Raw genomic sequence first — 16,283 nt, 5'->3', positions numbered from 1 at the left:
TTTTCTAATTCTTATTTGTAGTAGTAACATTTTTGTGATTTTTTTAAAAAAGAATAGTGTAGTACCTTGAAACAATTGCAGTTCTAATTGTTGTCACTATTTCTATTTCTTGAGTTTCAGTTCTTCTGAATTTATTGTATTCAGTTGTGCACTAGTGTCAATAAAATTGACATTTGTGAAGCAATTTCTGGCTTTTTTTCTCTGGATTTCACTGGGGCTGGTGGTGTGTGGGGCAACTGGGTCTTTGTCTAACAACAGAACTTCATTTCAGTAATTGTATATTTAAATGTCAGGATTTAAATGGAGGGATTTTTAAATATGGACTTCGTGATTCTGCCTTTTCCTCACATCTTTTAACTTTGTTCTTCAAAGATCATTGTACTAACCAATAATCAGTGGGCAGGATGCATGCTTTCCATTGTTTTTTCTGGGTGTGATAGCTTTTTCACCCATGTGTTCATGACACAACTAGCTAATCCACCTGGGACTGAGTGGGGGCTGGTGGTGGTTTCTTCATTCATACTGGGATCAAGTTTACTGCCCTATGTTATTCTAGGCTGCCCTATCTTATAATTTCAAAACAGACATGACAATCTAGAGGGAGAGGATAGATGTCAAGAGAATGGCACTTCGTCTTTTCCTCCAAGATCCTTGATAGTGTGTGGAATAGCAATGAGCTGAAACTGTATATTGGAAAATGGAGAAAATATTTACATTGTCTTTCCTTATAATGGTAACAGACAGGACTAAAGGCTGCTTTAACTTTGTTTACCCTGATACTAGTTCTAGTAAATCTATATTAGGTAAAAACACTTAGGTTAAGGGTATATTTGAAATATCCTGTTTAGCTTCCATAGTTTGATGTATTGATATTTGCAAAATTCTGTAGGTAAAGAGTTTCATGCACACATCGTCTCCTTTAGGCTGACTCATAATGGGCAATTATACATTTCTATGTTATTTAATATGGTATCCTTTTCAGAGGAATAATTAATTACCTGTCACTTTTTGACTCATAAAGGGAACTTGGGGTGATGTAATGACCTCCAGCTTTGTATTTTTAAATGATCATCTTTGCATGTAAATGTGATGCTAGTATTTCTGTCCCAAACAGTGAGAGAGACATGGAGTGACATCACCAGGTATAACAAGTTTGCTTCTGCTTTTTGTCCAATGGGGAGTTAGCTGCTTTAGCTTTCTTTAGCTGCGGCATGTTGTTACACGATGTAGTCTGTCCTCAGTGTAGCAGTCATTTAGTTCCCTATTAGTGTAGCTCTATTTTCTGGTCATTTCCCATGTCTCGCAGTAATATAGACAGTGTGTCTTTCTTAAGGAATTCTTAGAAACTAAGGAAGGCAGTAGTTAGATGAAGATTCTATTTGGAAATACACTATTCTTTTAACTTGTAATTATTCTCTAAGCAGAGTGCTCTGCCTTATCATTAATCACATAACTGAGACTCCATTGAATTACTCATACTATAGTATCTTTATTATTAAGGCAGTTGCAACTTAGGAGAAAAAACTAGAAAATAATGAAGCGTATCATTTGCCACAGAGTTGTCAAGATTCTAAACATTTAAAAAGGTGAAAATTGTAAGCAGAAATCAGGTCCTAGAAGAATTACCTTTTTTTTTAACTTCTCATCCCCAAACAGGCTCCCTGACTGGTAGCCCTCACCTTTCAGAGCTGTCTGTCAACTCTCAGGGAGGAGCTGTGCCTGCCAACTTGATCTTGTCTCCCAACCTGAGCCCAGACACCAAGCAGGCCTCCCCATTGGTCAGCCCACTCCTGAATGACCAGCCATGCCCACGGACTGATGACGAGGAGGAGGGCCGCAGAAAGGTACGGGGACTCATGCACAACAGCATGTTATTCTTTGTTTTAATTGTAGTAATAAACATAACATAAAATCTGCCATTTAGCCACTTCTAAAGGTACAGTTCAGTGGCATTAAGTACATTTACATCATATAACCATCATCACTATTTATTTCCAGAGCTTTGTAACTCCATACCCGTTAAACAATAATTCCATTCCCTTTCCCCCAACCCAGCCCCTGGAAACCACCATTCTACTTTCTGTCTCTGTGAATTTGACTACTCTAGATAACTCACGTAAGTGAATCCTAAACTACTTATCCCTTTCCAATTGGTCTATTTCACTCAGCAGAATATGCTCAAGATTCATCCATGTTGTAGTATGTGTCACAATTTTCTTTGTTTCTAAGGTTGAATTATACTCTATTGTATGGATATACCACATTTTGTTTGTCCATTCATGGGTTGTTTCCTCCTTTTGGATATTGCAGATAGTGCTGCTAGGAACATGGGTGTATAAGTATCTATTCAAGTCTCTGCTTTCAGTGCTTCCTTGTATATCCCCAGAAGTGGAATTGGGTGGACTCTTCTGGGAAGCAAGATAGCTAGCACCAAGTTCCTTTTACTTATTGTTTAAAGAGAAAACAGGCCCTGACTGGGTAGTTCAGTTGGTTAGAGTGTCATCTCGCTATGCTAAGGTTGCAGGTTCGATCTCTGAACAGGATGCATTGAAGAATCAACTAATGAATGCATCAATAGATGGAACAACAAATCAATTATTTCTCCCCCGCTCTCTCCCCTTCTTTCTCCTTTCCTTTCTCTCTCTCTCTCAAATCAATAAAAACAAATAAAAATAACTGGCCTGATCTAAAGTGGTTCTGCCTGCTTACCTAAACAATGGGCGCCAAAGAATTGAGTCACACTGGTATCACCACCACCCTCATCTGTTTCTATAAGTCACCCTTCGTAGTCCCACAAACAATGTGACTTCTGTTTCCTGAACACTAACACCACCAGCCCGGCACCTGGGACAAAGGCTGCTAATGGTTTCTGTTTCACTTATTTCCTTGAAGACTGCATCACTCTGATGTTTTACTAATGAATTAGATTTTCAGATGCCCAATTTTGAATGAATAGTCCTCAGTGGTGGCTAACATACTCATTTGAGACCTTTCACTGAGGATAATATTTGCTTGGAAGGAAATTCTCCTAGACTGTTTTCTCATCGTGGAAATTTATTCTCTTCTCGTACATAGTACCTCATACAAAAAAGAATAAATAAGAGTTCAATTAGACTTGATTTCAGCTAACAAAAGATGTACCATTTTCTTGTAATCAAGATACTCTCAGAGACTCATACTGAAAAATTATGTCTCATTTCTTTTTATGGACTTTGCAGAGATTCCCAACTGACAAAGCGTACTTCATCGCTAAGGAAGTATCCACCACTGAGAGGACATATCTGAAGGATCTTGAAGTCATCACTTCAGTATGTGTAACATTTCCACTAAAGCATTAAATTACATAATTTATCTCAACTAATACTCAGCTTTAGGAGAGAAGCTGGATCTAATTAAAAGTTGGATTCTCTGAATTCAATTAACAGGAGTTTGGTCCTGGTTTATAGAAATTAAGGTAGTAATAGTATATGTAATTTGGAATGTGCTCTATAAAAAATTTTTAAATTGTGATTTTTTTAAATGTAGAGGCAGGATGTTTTAAAAGTGGATAAAATTAAAACTAAACAGCCCTGGCTGGTGTGGCTCAGTGGAGTGAGCACTGGCCTGTGAACCAAAGGATTGCTGGTTTGATTCCCAGTCAGGGCACATGCCTGGGTTGCTGGCCAGGTCCCCAGTTGGGGACCTGAAAGAAACAACCACACATCAATGTTTCTCTCCCTCCCTTTCTCCCTTCCTTCCCCTTCCTCTAAAAATAAAGTCTTAAAAAAAGGAAAAACATAACTTACAAAAAATTTAAAATGGAACACTTTACTATCTGAGTGCACCAATGCTGAACATTTTGTTTCCCATTGTCAAATAGAGTTGCCATATTTTTGGACTATAAGATGCACTCCCCCCACCCCCCACCAATTTGGAAGGAAAGGGAGTATGTCTTTTAGTCCAAATGTAGCATTCCTGGCTTGCTGTGGGGCAGGGGGGCCTATGTTATTTATGTTATTAAATATTTTACCACATTTTTTGCTTCAAAATTTTTTTCCTATTTTTCTCCTCTAAAACCTAGGTGTGTCTTATGGTCTGGCGTGTCTTACAGTCCAAAAAATGTGGTACTTATTTTTGCCTAAAGGAGAGCTCAGAGGGAATAGAAGCCTCCTTTTATCTTTCATAATAAATTGAGCTATGTTAGCAAAATCTGCCAGACGACTATCTTTTATTATTTTAAATGAGCTCTGCTTAGCCTTAGAAACAAACTTAAAGCATTGTGAAAGTCTTTATGACCCCCAATTTCTGGGAAAGAACTGGCCCTTTGGAGGTCAGCGAAATCACTAGGTTTGTGTGCCTCCTGGATGTCATGTATGGTGACTGGCCTTGGGCAAATGTTCAATAAACATCCTGGTACCCAGCCCTGCCTTACCTCAGCAGCATGACTGGCACTGTGAAAAGGTAGCAGCTTTATCTCTGTTTCAGCCACCTTAGTGCTCAGCATTTTAACAGAGGAGCAGAAATAAAAGTTCCTAAAGTACTTAGCCAGGGAGTGTTCAGTGCTATAAACTAGTGATCACTCAGTGACTTGGCCAGAATGGAGGATTTGATTTAAGGACCTGTTCATTTCAGAGATTTGTTCTGACTTCAGCAATTTTTGGTAACCAATCTCAGGAAGCAGTAAGAAAGAGATTGGTGCTTCTCACCCTATCTGATGAAAGAAGCCACAAGCAGAGAGGCCTGAAAGCCTCTGATGCTCCAGAAATACTACAAACCCGGTAGTAAAGCCCGTTGTCCTCAGGAATAATTGGCTGCAGCATGCTTTTGAAGAACTGCAAACACTCACCATTTACCTTTACGCTTCTAACTAACAGTGTGCTCTTTTTATTCCCAGTGGTTTCAGAGTACAGTGAGCAAAGAGGACTCCATGCCTGAAACATTGAAAAGTATCATATTCCCAAATTTTGAACCTTTGCACAAATTTCATACAAATTTTCTCAAGGAAATTGAGCAACGACTAGCCCTGTGGTAAGTACAGTTATGTTTAATAATTATATTTCACCTCCACTTCTCTCTCTCCTCATTCTATTTCCAATGTTATTTTTATGTTGGTCCTTATAAGCAGCAGTCATGAGAAAAGATAAGAGCAAGAAACTGTCTTAAGACAAGCCAACCTGAAAATGATGTTCAGTTAGATTGCACATGTAGTTAGATCTCATCCTGAATTTCTTCCCTTTGGTTTACAGTTCTTCAAGATGCATGTTTTTGTATGATAATTAAATGAATGTCACAAAATAAAGGTAGTAGTTACTTCTGGGAGAACAATATGGGTTAGGTAAGTCCCTCTGCATATGAGAGGCTTGAAAGGTGTTGGTAAGATTTCACTGGTGCTTGCTTTTTTTTTTTTAAAGACTTTATTTATTTATCTTCAGAGGGGAAGGTAAGGAGAGAGGGAGAGAAAGATCAATGTATGGTTGCCTCTCATGCCTCCCCTGCCAGGAACTGGCCTGCAACCCAGGCATGTGCCCTGACTGGGAATCGAACTGCCATTCTTTGGTTCACAGGCCCGTGACCAATCCACCGAGCCACACCAGCCAGGGCATGGTGTTTGCTTTATAGTCATTTGTTAAGTATTTGTATGTCTCATGATGGAGTCTTCTGTATTACATTTCACAGTATTTAAAAGTGCTTTGTAAAATACAGAGTGCTGTGAACACCTCACACATGCTCTCTCACCTTGAATCCCACTCCTAGGAGTTTATCTTAAAGATATATTCTAATATGTGAAATGACATACGACAAAGATATTTATGGCAGGATTAAAAGATTAGAAATGCAGAAATCTGAGCTTCTGGTCAATATGGCGGTATAGGTAGACATGGCTTGCCTCTTTGCGCACCAATATCAAAATTACAACTAAAATATAGAACAGCCATCACTCAGAACCATCAGAAATCAAGTTGAATGGAAGTCTGACAGGTACGGAATTAAAGAAACCACATCCATCGAGACTGGGAGGAGGGGTGCAGATACAGAACAGGCTGGTCTCTCACCCACATGTGGTGGATAAAAATTCAGGAGGGATATATAAGGAGTGAGCAGGCCCAGCCCCACACCAGGCTCTCCTGACCAGGGTTCCAGTGGCAGGAAGATAAATCTCCACAACTTCTGGCTGCAAAAACCAGCAGGGATTGAGTTGGTGGAAGAAACTGCTGGATCCCTAAACAGTTCTTCTTAAAGAACCCACACCCAGACTCACCTACTTAGACTCACTCCCTCTGAGCTCCAGCAGCCCCAATGGCAGCTTGAAGGGCACTAGACACATGCTGGGAGAGACTTAAGTGTCTGGCATTGGGCTTAGCAGAGGACTTTGTCCCTTTTCTGAGATCTCATCACACAGAGATATGGAGCCAGTAGGCTCATGCTATATTTGAGACTCCATCAACCAGGTTAACACTGTTTGACCTGCTTTGAAGCCAGACACCCTATACCACCCAACTCACTGGCTACCTATGCTGCTTTTCCATATGAATGGCAGGTCTTGATTCATGCTTCACAACTTCCTAAATCCTACCAAACAAGCAACAGCTGGCCTCAGTGAGCCCCAGGCCCAGCACCAGCAGAGGCCAGCCTAGATTCACAGCTAGGCTTCACCTGCGAATCTCTAAGCCCAGCACAAGTAGCAGCCATCTCAGATTGCTGTATAACTCAGGCAGGGTGGCCCCAGGGAAAACACAGGTGGGAGCTGACCTTGGTCTGTACCACCTAGGAAACCTCAGGGCCAGTGCAACTAGTGGATAGCTATAGACTATGTCAGAGCACCACCACCCTGCCCCTTCATAGCTGATCTTCCACAGAGGGCGGAGGTTGGTGGTAAGTGGTCACAGCCAATCCTTGCAACTTACTGGCCTGGGCAAATCCCTCCCATTGATCTGCCAACAACAAGTGCCAACAACAAGTCTCAACTACAAGAGGAGGGTGTACTCAGCCCACACAAAGTATGCACCTTGAGTACCCAGCTTGGGTGATAAGGGGCTGTGCCACTGGACCCTACACAACACCTACTCCATTAGGCCGCGCTACCAAGACACAGTCAAAGAAGCTCTACCTAATACATAGAAACAAATGTGAGGAGGCTGCCAAAATGAGGAGACATGGCCCAAATGAAAGAACAGATCAAAACTCTAGAAAAGGAGCTAAACGAAATGGAGGTAAGCAATCTAGCAGATGCAGAGTTCAAAACACTGTTTATAAGGATGCTTAAGGAACTTAATGAGGACCTCAGCACCATAAAAAAGGTCGAGTCAGGAACAAAGGATTCACTAAATCAAATAAAGAACTAGTTACAGGGAAACAACAGTAGACTGGATGAAACAGAATCAAGTCAATGTTTTGAAACAAAAGAAGCAAAAAACATAAAGAAGCAAACATAAAAACATAAAGAAGCAAAAAACAACCATGCAGAACAACAAAAAGAAAGAAGAATCCAAAAATAAGGATAATATAAGCAGCCTCTGGGACAACTTTAAGAGGTCCAGTATTCACACCATAGGGGTGCCAGAAGGAGAAGAGAAAGAGCAAGAAATTGGAAATCTACTTGAAAAAATAATGCAAGAAAACTTCCCTAATTTGGCAAAGGAAGTAGATATACAAGTCCAGGAAACACAGTCTCAATCAAGTTGGACCCAAAGAGAACCACACTAAGACACATCATAATTAAAATGCCAAAGGTTAAAGATAAAGAGAGTATATTAAAAACAGCAAGAGATAGCCCTGGCTGGTGTAGCTCAGTGGATTGAGCACGGGCCTGCGAACCAGACAATCGCGGTTCGATTCCCAGTCAGGGCACATGCCTGGGTTGCAGACCAGTTCCCTGCAGGCCAATTCCCAGCAGGGGATGCATGAAAGGCAACCATACATTGATGTTTCTCTCCCTCTCTCCTTCCCTTCCCCTCTAAAGATAAATAAATAAAATCTTAAAAAAAAAAACAGCAAGAGAAAAGTGGAGAGTTACCTACAAAGGAATTCCCATAAGACTGTCAGCTGATTTCTCGAAAGAAACTTAGCAGGCAAGACGGGGCTGGCAAGAAGTATTCAAAGTCATGAAAAGCAGGGACCTACATCCAAGATTACTGTATCTAGCAAAGCCATCATTTAGAATGGAAGGGCAGATAAAGTGCTTCCCAGATGTGGTAAGGCTAAAGGAATTCATCATCACCAAGCCATCATTACTGAAATATTAAAGGGACTTGTTTAAGAAAAAGAAGATCAAAATAATGAACATAAAAAGACAACAAACTCACAACTACCAACAACTGAGTCTAAAAAATAAAAACAAACTAAGCAAACAACCAGAGCAGGAACAGAATCATAGGTATGGGGGATCATTTGGAGGGTTATCAGCTGGGAGGAGGAAGCAGGAGAATGGGAGAAATGACCAAGAAGCAGGGACCAAGAAGCATAATTGGGAGGAACAATACAGACAGGGATGTTAAGAATATTATAGGAAAGGGAAAAGCCAAAGAGTTAACTTATACACACTACTCATGTACATGAACTAAGAGGGGGAGGACATTGCTGGAGTGAAGGGAGGTACCAAGCAGAGGGCAGCAAAGGGAAAAAAATTGGGCCAACTGTAAAAGCATAATCAATAAAACACACTTTAAAAAAAGAAAGAAAATAATGCAATAATCAATAAATAATAATACAAGAATAAAAAAGAAATCTGAAAAAATAAAATGAAAGATAAGAAATGACCTAAATGTCCATGAATAGCAGATTGGTTAAAAATAATATTACATCAGTTTTACTAAGCCAAGTAAACATTAATCTAAGGGAAGATTGTGGCACAAAAAATTAGGGAAGACTGCTGTGGAATACAAAATCTCTGATATATCCTTAGCTAAAATAGAACCTTTTTGAGAAAAAATTTTATAGGGTTTATGAAGACAAATATTATATGTAGACATATGGGGAGTTGATTGTTTACTAAACACACTTTTAAAAATGCCAGGATAAAAGTAGGAGAATGGTTCTACCATGGTTTTGGCAGAAATGGAACCCAGTTTATGCTGTGTCCTCACTGCAGATGAAACTTGGTTGAAATTTGTCTCTGGGGCATTAGTGACTATAGGATCTGATGAAGCTGGGATGAGGTCGTCTTGCTCCAGGTGATGTCAGATCATGGGATTCAAGCTTCAGCTTAACAGGTTAGCAGAGCTGCTCCCCTGTGCTGTGAAACAAATGTGCTCAGGCATCCAGGTTTGTTTGTTCTTTATATCTGGAGATAATTTTGTGCACTTCTCTATCCTGAGATTGAAAGATGGGAAGCTTGACCTACATGCCCCAGGAAAGACAGTACAGCCAGGATCGAGAAATAATAGGTACTGAGGAGCCTCACTAAACATGGGGAGAGAGTGAAAATGCTACTTCAGAGTCTTATTCTAGGTTGGTACTGTGAATATAAGAGAAATACTACTTTTCAAAATTAAAAAACAATCTACAAAATCTTTTTTTTACCTTCCTGAGTTTGTTTACCTGGAAACTTCCAGTTGTGTTCTGCCATGTTGCTTCATCATTCCTACAAAATTGAATGATGTTTCCATAATGGAGTCAAAGACTATACAACTCTAGAGAAATCAATTAACAGTTTGTTTTCTGGCCAGTGAGATATATGTTAATACAGTTTTAATGTTCCCATAGACTCAGAGCAGCCTTTTTTAAAAAAGAAATTATTTATTTTAAACATTTACAGTTTTCACTTTAAATACAAAATAGCTGATTAAAAAAACATTGAAAAACATTATACTGACCCTTTGCCCCAAATATAGGCACCAGCCTTTGATATTTGCTTTTAGATAATTAGGTAAATAAATAAACTGAAAAGTATTATTTCTCTCCAAAACAAACAAATTGAGGTATTCTATTTAACGAATGTGTGATCTCCATCCAAAAATGGTTTCTCTGTTAATTAGCAGCCTTGCTACATGCTCCTGTGATCCTTTTCTTCCAAAGCAGATCTTCATTTGAGCATATATTCATTAAACTGACAGTGTTCCTTCATAATCATTAAGGTTCAAAGTAATATGGAATGTCAACTCTAACTGAAAAGAAATAAAATTAAAATTTGCAAATAAAAAAAATCACTGAGGTTGCCATAGAAATGCACCGGGGCTAGCACCACACCACACAGAAGATAGGATGCTGGAAGGGCCTAAGGGCCTTTAGGAGATACTCAGGGGCATCTTCTAGCTGCAGCCCCACTGCCTGCATGGGAAAGCTGGGTTCTCTGCTCATGTTCTGAAACACCAACAGTTGCCCCTGCTTATTTAAATTAGGATAAATTTCTCACCAACTCTGCCTGGAGCTGGGTGCCAGACTCCTCCCCAACTGAGTCTACCTTAGAGGAGGTGATACAGCTCAGCAACAGGGCAAGATATTCCAGAACATTCTGCAGGAAACGCACAAACTATGGTCACTCCCAGCCTGCTCACTAGGCTCTCTTCACCACCAGGTGTGCTCCCATTCAAGTACTAGCAGCAGATTCCACACCTTGGCATGGTATTTCCTTCCCCTACCTCTACATCCTGTCAACCTCAGGAGAACAGGGAAATGGAGACACTGTGAGTCCAGAGGCTGGCATGCAAACCACAGAGGCGCAAGCTTCATCAGAGCAAAAGGGCTCTCAGGGTTATCAATGGCTTCATAGTCAGAGCCAATGCTACTTCCTTGACATTGGAAAGCAATATTTTATTAATACTATAAAAATTAATGAACACTTTTGAGGACTTCCGCCAAGATGGAGGTGTAGGTGGAAACACTGTGCCTTCTCCCTCAACCAAGTTTAAAAACAATAAAGTTTTAGCAACAAAAAACGCAGCCAAACCACAGAAAATCGAACTATATGGAAGTCCAACAACAACGAACCGTTCAGCCACACCAGTAAGAGGGGTGGAGCCAGCAGCGAAGCAGGGTTGGGCAGGAAAGATCCCCCAACCCAGGCGTGCAGCTGAGGGCAGATCCCAGGTGTGGGATAGCAATGGGCAGACCCAGTGAAGGCACAAGGCGGCAGGCTGACCACGGTCACACGTTCGTGAGCAGATAAACCAGCAAAGGGGCAAGCAGTGAGACAGACTGTGCAGGCCCCAGCAGTGGGAGGGACTGACATTGCTCCCTCTCTGACCCCGCCCCCACATATAGCATTACAAACCAGAGACCTGGGTGGCCCCGCCCTGGTGAACACCTAAGGCTCCCCTCCTCATAGGTAATAGGCTCGAACAGACCAAAACATGGCTCAAAAAGAACTCAAACCCCCAGAGCCAATAACTGTAAGCGACCAAGAAATAGCCAAACTTTCAGATGCACAGTTCAAAACACTGGTGATCAGGATGCTCACAGAACTGGTTGATTTTAGCCACAAATTAGAGGAACATATGAAGGCTAAACTAATTGAAATGAACAGAAATGCACAGGAAAGCAATAGTGATGGAAAGGAAACTGGGACTCAAATCAAGGGAGTGGACCAGAAGGGAGAAAAAATGACCAAACAGAAAAATATGAAGAAACAAGAATTCAAAAAAATGAGGAGAGGCTTAGGAACCTCCAGGACAAATTTAAACATTCCAACATCCAAATTATAGGGGTACCAGAGGGGAAGAGGAACACCCACAAGTGGAAAACTTATTTGAACAAATAATAAAAGAGAACCTTCCCAATCTGGCAAAGGCAATAGACTTCCAGGAAATCCAGGAAGCTCAGAGAGTCCCAAAGAAGTTGGGCCCAAGAAGGAACACACCAAGGCACATCATAATTACATTAGCCAAGATTAAAATGAAGGAGAGAATTCTAGAAGCAGCAAGAGATAAGAGGACAGTCACCTACAAAGGGATTCCCATCAGAGTGTCAGCTGATTTCTCAAAAAAGACCTTACAGGCAAGAAGGGGCTGGAAAGAAGTATTCCAAATCATTAAATCCAAAGACCTACAACCAAGATTGCTCTATCCAGCAAAGCTTTCATTTACAGTGGAAGGACAGATAAAGTGCTTCTCAGATAAGGTCAAATTCAAGGAGTTCATCATCACCAAGCCCTTATTATATGAAATATTAAAGGGATTTACCTAAGAAAAAGAAGATAAAAAATATGAACAGTGAAAGGACAGCAAACTCACAGTTATTAACAACCACACCTAAAACAAAAAGCAAACTAAGAGGACAGCTAGATCAGGAGGGAACCATAGAAATGAAGATCACATGGAGGGTTAGCAACAGGGGAGTGGGAGGAAGAGAAGGGGGGAGAAGGTACAGAAAATAAGTAGCATAGACAGTAGGTAGAAAGTAGATGGGGGGGCAAGAATAGTAGGGGAAATATAGAATCTAAAGAACCTGAGACACGTGTTCATGAACTAAAGGGGGGAATGGTGGGGGAGGGGTGTGCAGGGTGGAGGGGAATGAAGGGGGAAATAGAACTGTAATGGCATAATCAATAAAATATATTAAAAATTAAAAATAAAATGCATAAACTAAAAAAAAGAATTAATGACCACTTTTATTTAGACCTCGAACGAGCGTATTTTTAACTTTTCCAACCCAGCAGGATAAGTTATCATATTTAATACAAATTGTCACCATCTTAACATCATCATTATTGAAGATAAAAGGCAGCACATAAGCTGCAGAAACACCTGTAAGAATGAATGACCTGTGGGTTGAAACACAAGGTCACTGACCATAGATTTGAGGACAGAGAGAGCTTAGGGTATATACATACCTGTGTACACTGTAGGCTCAAAGCATCTTGAGCTGGGGTCACTATATCAGATTTAGCACACATGGCAGTTGATTTAAGTAATGTTAGGAAGGTCACACATAGGATATGTCATCAATTGACATACTTGGCTGCCCAGAGCAGTAGCTTTAGCTAGCTCTTGCCATTAGAGAGAACTTTGGAGAGTTGTATTTCATTCTAGGAATAAATGCCATATCCTTCAATTTATCCACAACCATAAATCTTCAGCATCTGGACCTTATCTATGAAAGAATATCCAATTACTTAAAAAACAGCTGCTGTCATTTCTTTCTCAAAGAATTTTCAGTATAGTATATTTTAAAGATTTATAATTTTATGCACGTTTTACATGAAGATACCAGAAATCATATAAAAGATTCAAAGCCAGAGAAAGCAGAGTATAGAAGTAGCTCAATTAACATGACCTTCAGTAGCCTTGGAACAGTGGACCCAGACCAAATTGATGATGTTTATCAGGAATAAATGTAAAAGTCTGCCATTAAGTTCAACTAACCAATTCTTCAAGTGCATAATGAAGAAGACCTAGCTAGACAGGGATTCAGGGAAAAAAGCCTGAATGTGAATGAGTTTAGTATGAGCTCATAGAATAACATGGAGATAAACCATTGTCTGTATCTGTAGCTATCAATATTGACTTCTCATTAAAATCAGATGGAAAACTAAAGAACCTAGCTATCCAGGCAGAACTCAAAAACAGTTATATCAGAATCTCTGGAAGGTAAGACCTAAGCATCAGTGGTTACTGAAGCTTCCCAGATGACTCCAATGTGTAGCCAAGGTCAAGGACCTTTGCCCTAGACTACCACATTAGAAAGAGACTAGACCATGGGAAACAATTGCTGCTAGAAACATCAAGGTTTAGAGGTCCTTCAGAATGCACAACCCAATTCTGAGTTTTGCATTTGGTTTAGAAGAGAGAACTTTTTTAAAAAATATGATGACTCGCTTCAGGTCGATGGTATGAAAAAGGGAGTACATGTCTTTCTGGTTGTACCAGAGGACAAAATTTAAACAAAGGATTGACTTTCCAAAGAGGCACGTTATGTTGACTATAGAAAAGGATTTCCTAACACAAAGTACATCTTAGCAATGGAAAGCTGCCTTATGAGGTAATAAGCTTCTCTACCTTGAGGTTTCTTAAGCAGAGGTTGACTATTTCCAGAAGCTATTTATTGGGTGAAACTCCAAACCTTGCAGTGCATCAGAATCACCTGGGACTGGGGGACAGGGGAGTTTTGGAAAAATACAGATTTCCAGGTGCCATCCAGCCCTTCTGAATCAAAACATTGGGGTGATCCAGAAATTTGTTTTCTTAGAGTGCTTCTCAAGATAATTGTGATTAATACCTTTGCTGTAAACAACTAGTGTGGAGTGCCCCAGACAAACCTGAGATTCTGATTCCTTAATTTGCATTTTGGTTACAACTCTTGTTTCTTCTTCAAACAATGAATGAATGCATGAGTGGGTGGGTGAGTGAATGCGAGAGCATTAGGCTTTGCCCACTGGGACTTGCATTGTCAGAGGAGGAGGCAGGCACGTAGAGGTAGGGGGACCAGGCCCTCTCATAGATATGTGTGCCATGTCCAGTGTGGGCACAGAGTGTCACCAGTTCTGCCTTGGAGGACATGTGTACCATTAATGCCTGCACAGAAGAGGCTACCTGTGAGTGAATATATTCAGTGAGAAGAATGGACATAGGGAAGTTAACCAACAAAGGAGTTCACACTGAGTTACTGACTGACAAATTCTATATAAGAGTGTGTGCATATATGTGTGCATACACACACACACAGGGTCCAGCGGAAGTAACTCCTGCTTGAGTGTGATTGGTAGGGTAATACTATGGGTATAATAATGTATACTTTTAATTTGAACATTTCACCTAAAATGTCAAATGGTGTACTTGAGTGTGATATTATTATGTTACAGAATTACATGCTTATAATTTTGTAATAAAAGAGTTTATAATAAAAAGGGGGAGGGCATTATTTATGCCGGATCCTGTATGTATTTGTACTATGACATGAGAAACGTGGGTCGGCTCATGCAGGTTGGGATGTTTGTGATTCACATTCAACTGTCATGCCACCACCTGAGGTCTGTGTCTTGCTGTCCATGCCCCTTGCAGAGTTTCATTTCCTCATTTATAAAATGTGGAATGCAGCTTCCACCTCTTACAGCTCTTACATGAACTAAGTGAGACAGTGTTCGTAAAGGGCTCAGTCTTTTGACCCACACATAGAAAGGGGGAAAGCTGATCATTTTTAAAAATAAACTTTTTATTTTGAAATAATTTTAGACTTAGAGAAAAGTTTCAAGGGCAGTAGTTTCTGCACACCCCCACCTCTACTCTTCTACTAATGTCAGTCTTTAACATCATCATGCACATTCATCAAAACTAAGAAACCAGAGTTGGTACATTACTGTAAACTAAACTCCAGACTTTATTCGGTAGTATGTTAAATTATTAATTAGGGGAAAGAAATCTGAAGTTTATTATACACCTAAAATTCCCAAAATTTCATACTTAAATTATAGCCACTATGCTTTTCTTTTGCAGTCCTATATTGGGTTGTCATATACTTCCATCAACAGTGGGAAATTACAGGGGAGAAATATTACCAGGAAGTTTTCGTAAATGATTAGTCTGAACCTCAGCTCAGTAAACACACCTGCCCCTGTGTTGTTTAATCCATGTGAGTGGATTTAAAAAATGTGCGATAGCACGCACTAAAATATTCAGCTTTACAAAAACAGGACATTCTGACACAGGCCACAACATGGATGAACCTTGAGAACATTAAATTAAGTGGAATAAGCCAGTCATCAAAGGACAAATATTGTATGATTCCAGCTATATGAAGTTCCTAGAGTAGTTCAATTCGTAGAGATAGAAAATAAAATGGTAATTGCCAGGGGCTGGGGAGGGAAAGGGGGAGTTACTTTTCAAGGTATATGAAGTTTTAGTTTGGGAAGATGGAAATGTTCTGGAGATAGTTGTTGGTGGTGGATGCATAACAATGTGAATGTGCTTAATGTCACTGAGCTATACACTTAAAATGATTAAGACAATAAATTATATATATTTATAATATATAGCTAGAGACTTCAACACAGTGCCTTACACCAGAGTGCCTGAACAGTGCAGTGACTGTGTGGGGCACCAACCAAGTGCTGCCCTGAAAGAACTCATTTAAAGCTCAGGACAGTGGTAGGTGGACCTCAGGAGGCAGTGTACTTGTTCATTGAACCATTTTCATTCTGCCCTAGTCAGCATTGGCAGTTGGGCCTTAATAAGGTAAGTTGAACTGGGGGCCTCCATTTAAAGCTAAAACCATCCTTACACTGAGGGGAGAGTTCAGCTTTTCCCAGCTTATTGATTCAAACTCTGTTGGGGGTGGGTGGGGTTTACCAGGTGCCTTTTCCATCTGAGTGTAGGCCTTATGATGCTCACATTTTACTTTTTATCTTTTCCTCAGTAGAAGTTCTTTCCATCTTT

At 40.2% G+C, this 16,283-nt stretch overlaps 1 protein-coding gene across 1 annotated transcript in view; it reads left to right on the top strand.

Annotated features, from left to right (window-relative positions):
- The window catches only part of FARP1 (FERM, ARH/RhoGEF and pleckstrin domain protein 1), a 373,615-nt gene that overhangs the window by 307,499 nt on the left and 49,833 nt on the right, over window positions 1–16,283 (top strand). The window contains exons 14-16 of the mRNA XM_053665353.1: window positions 1,657–1,844; window positions 3,219–3,308; window positions 4,874–5,007. Of these exons, the coding sequence (XP_053521328.1) occupies window positions 1,657–1,844; window positions 3,219–3,308; window positions 4,874–5,007 (412 nt within the window). The remainder of the gene's footprint in view (window positions 1–1,656; window positions 1,845–3,218; window positions 3,309–4,873; window positions 5,008–16,283) is intronic.

This window comes from Artibeus jamaicensis, unplaced genomic scaffold (genome assembly GCF_021234435.1).
Source record: "Artibeus jamaicensis isolate MK-2021 breed Jamaican fruit bat unplaced genomic scaffold, CSHL_Jam_final contig_410, whole genome shotgun sequence".
NCBI classification, from domain to species: domain Eukaryota; kingdom Metazoa; phylum Chordata; class Mammalia; order Chiroptera; family Phyllostomidae; genus Artibeus; species Artibeus jamaicensis.
The sequence above is the reverse complement of the archived record's forward strand: the minus strand, read 5'-3'. Positions and strand labels throughout refer to the sequence as shown.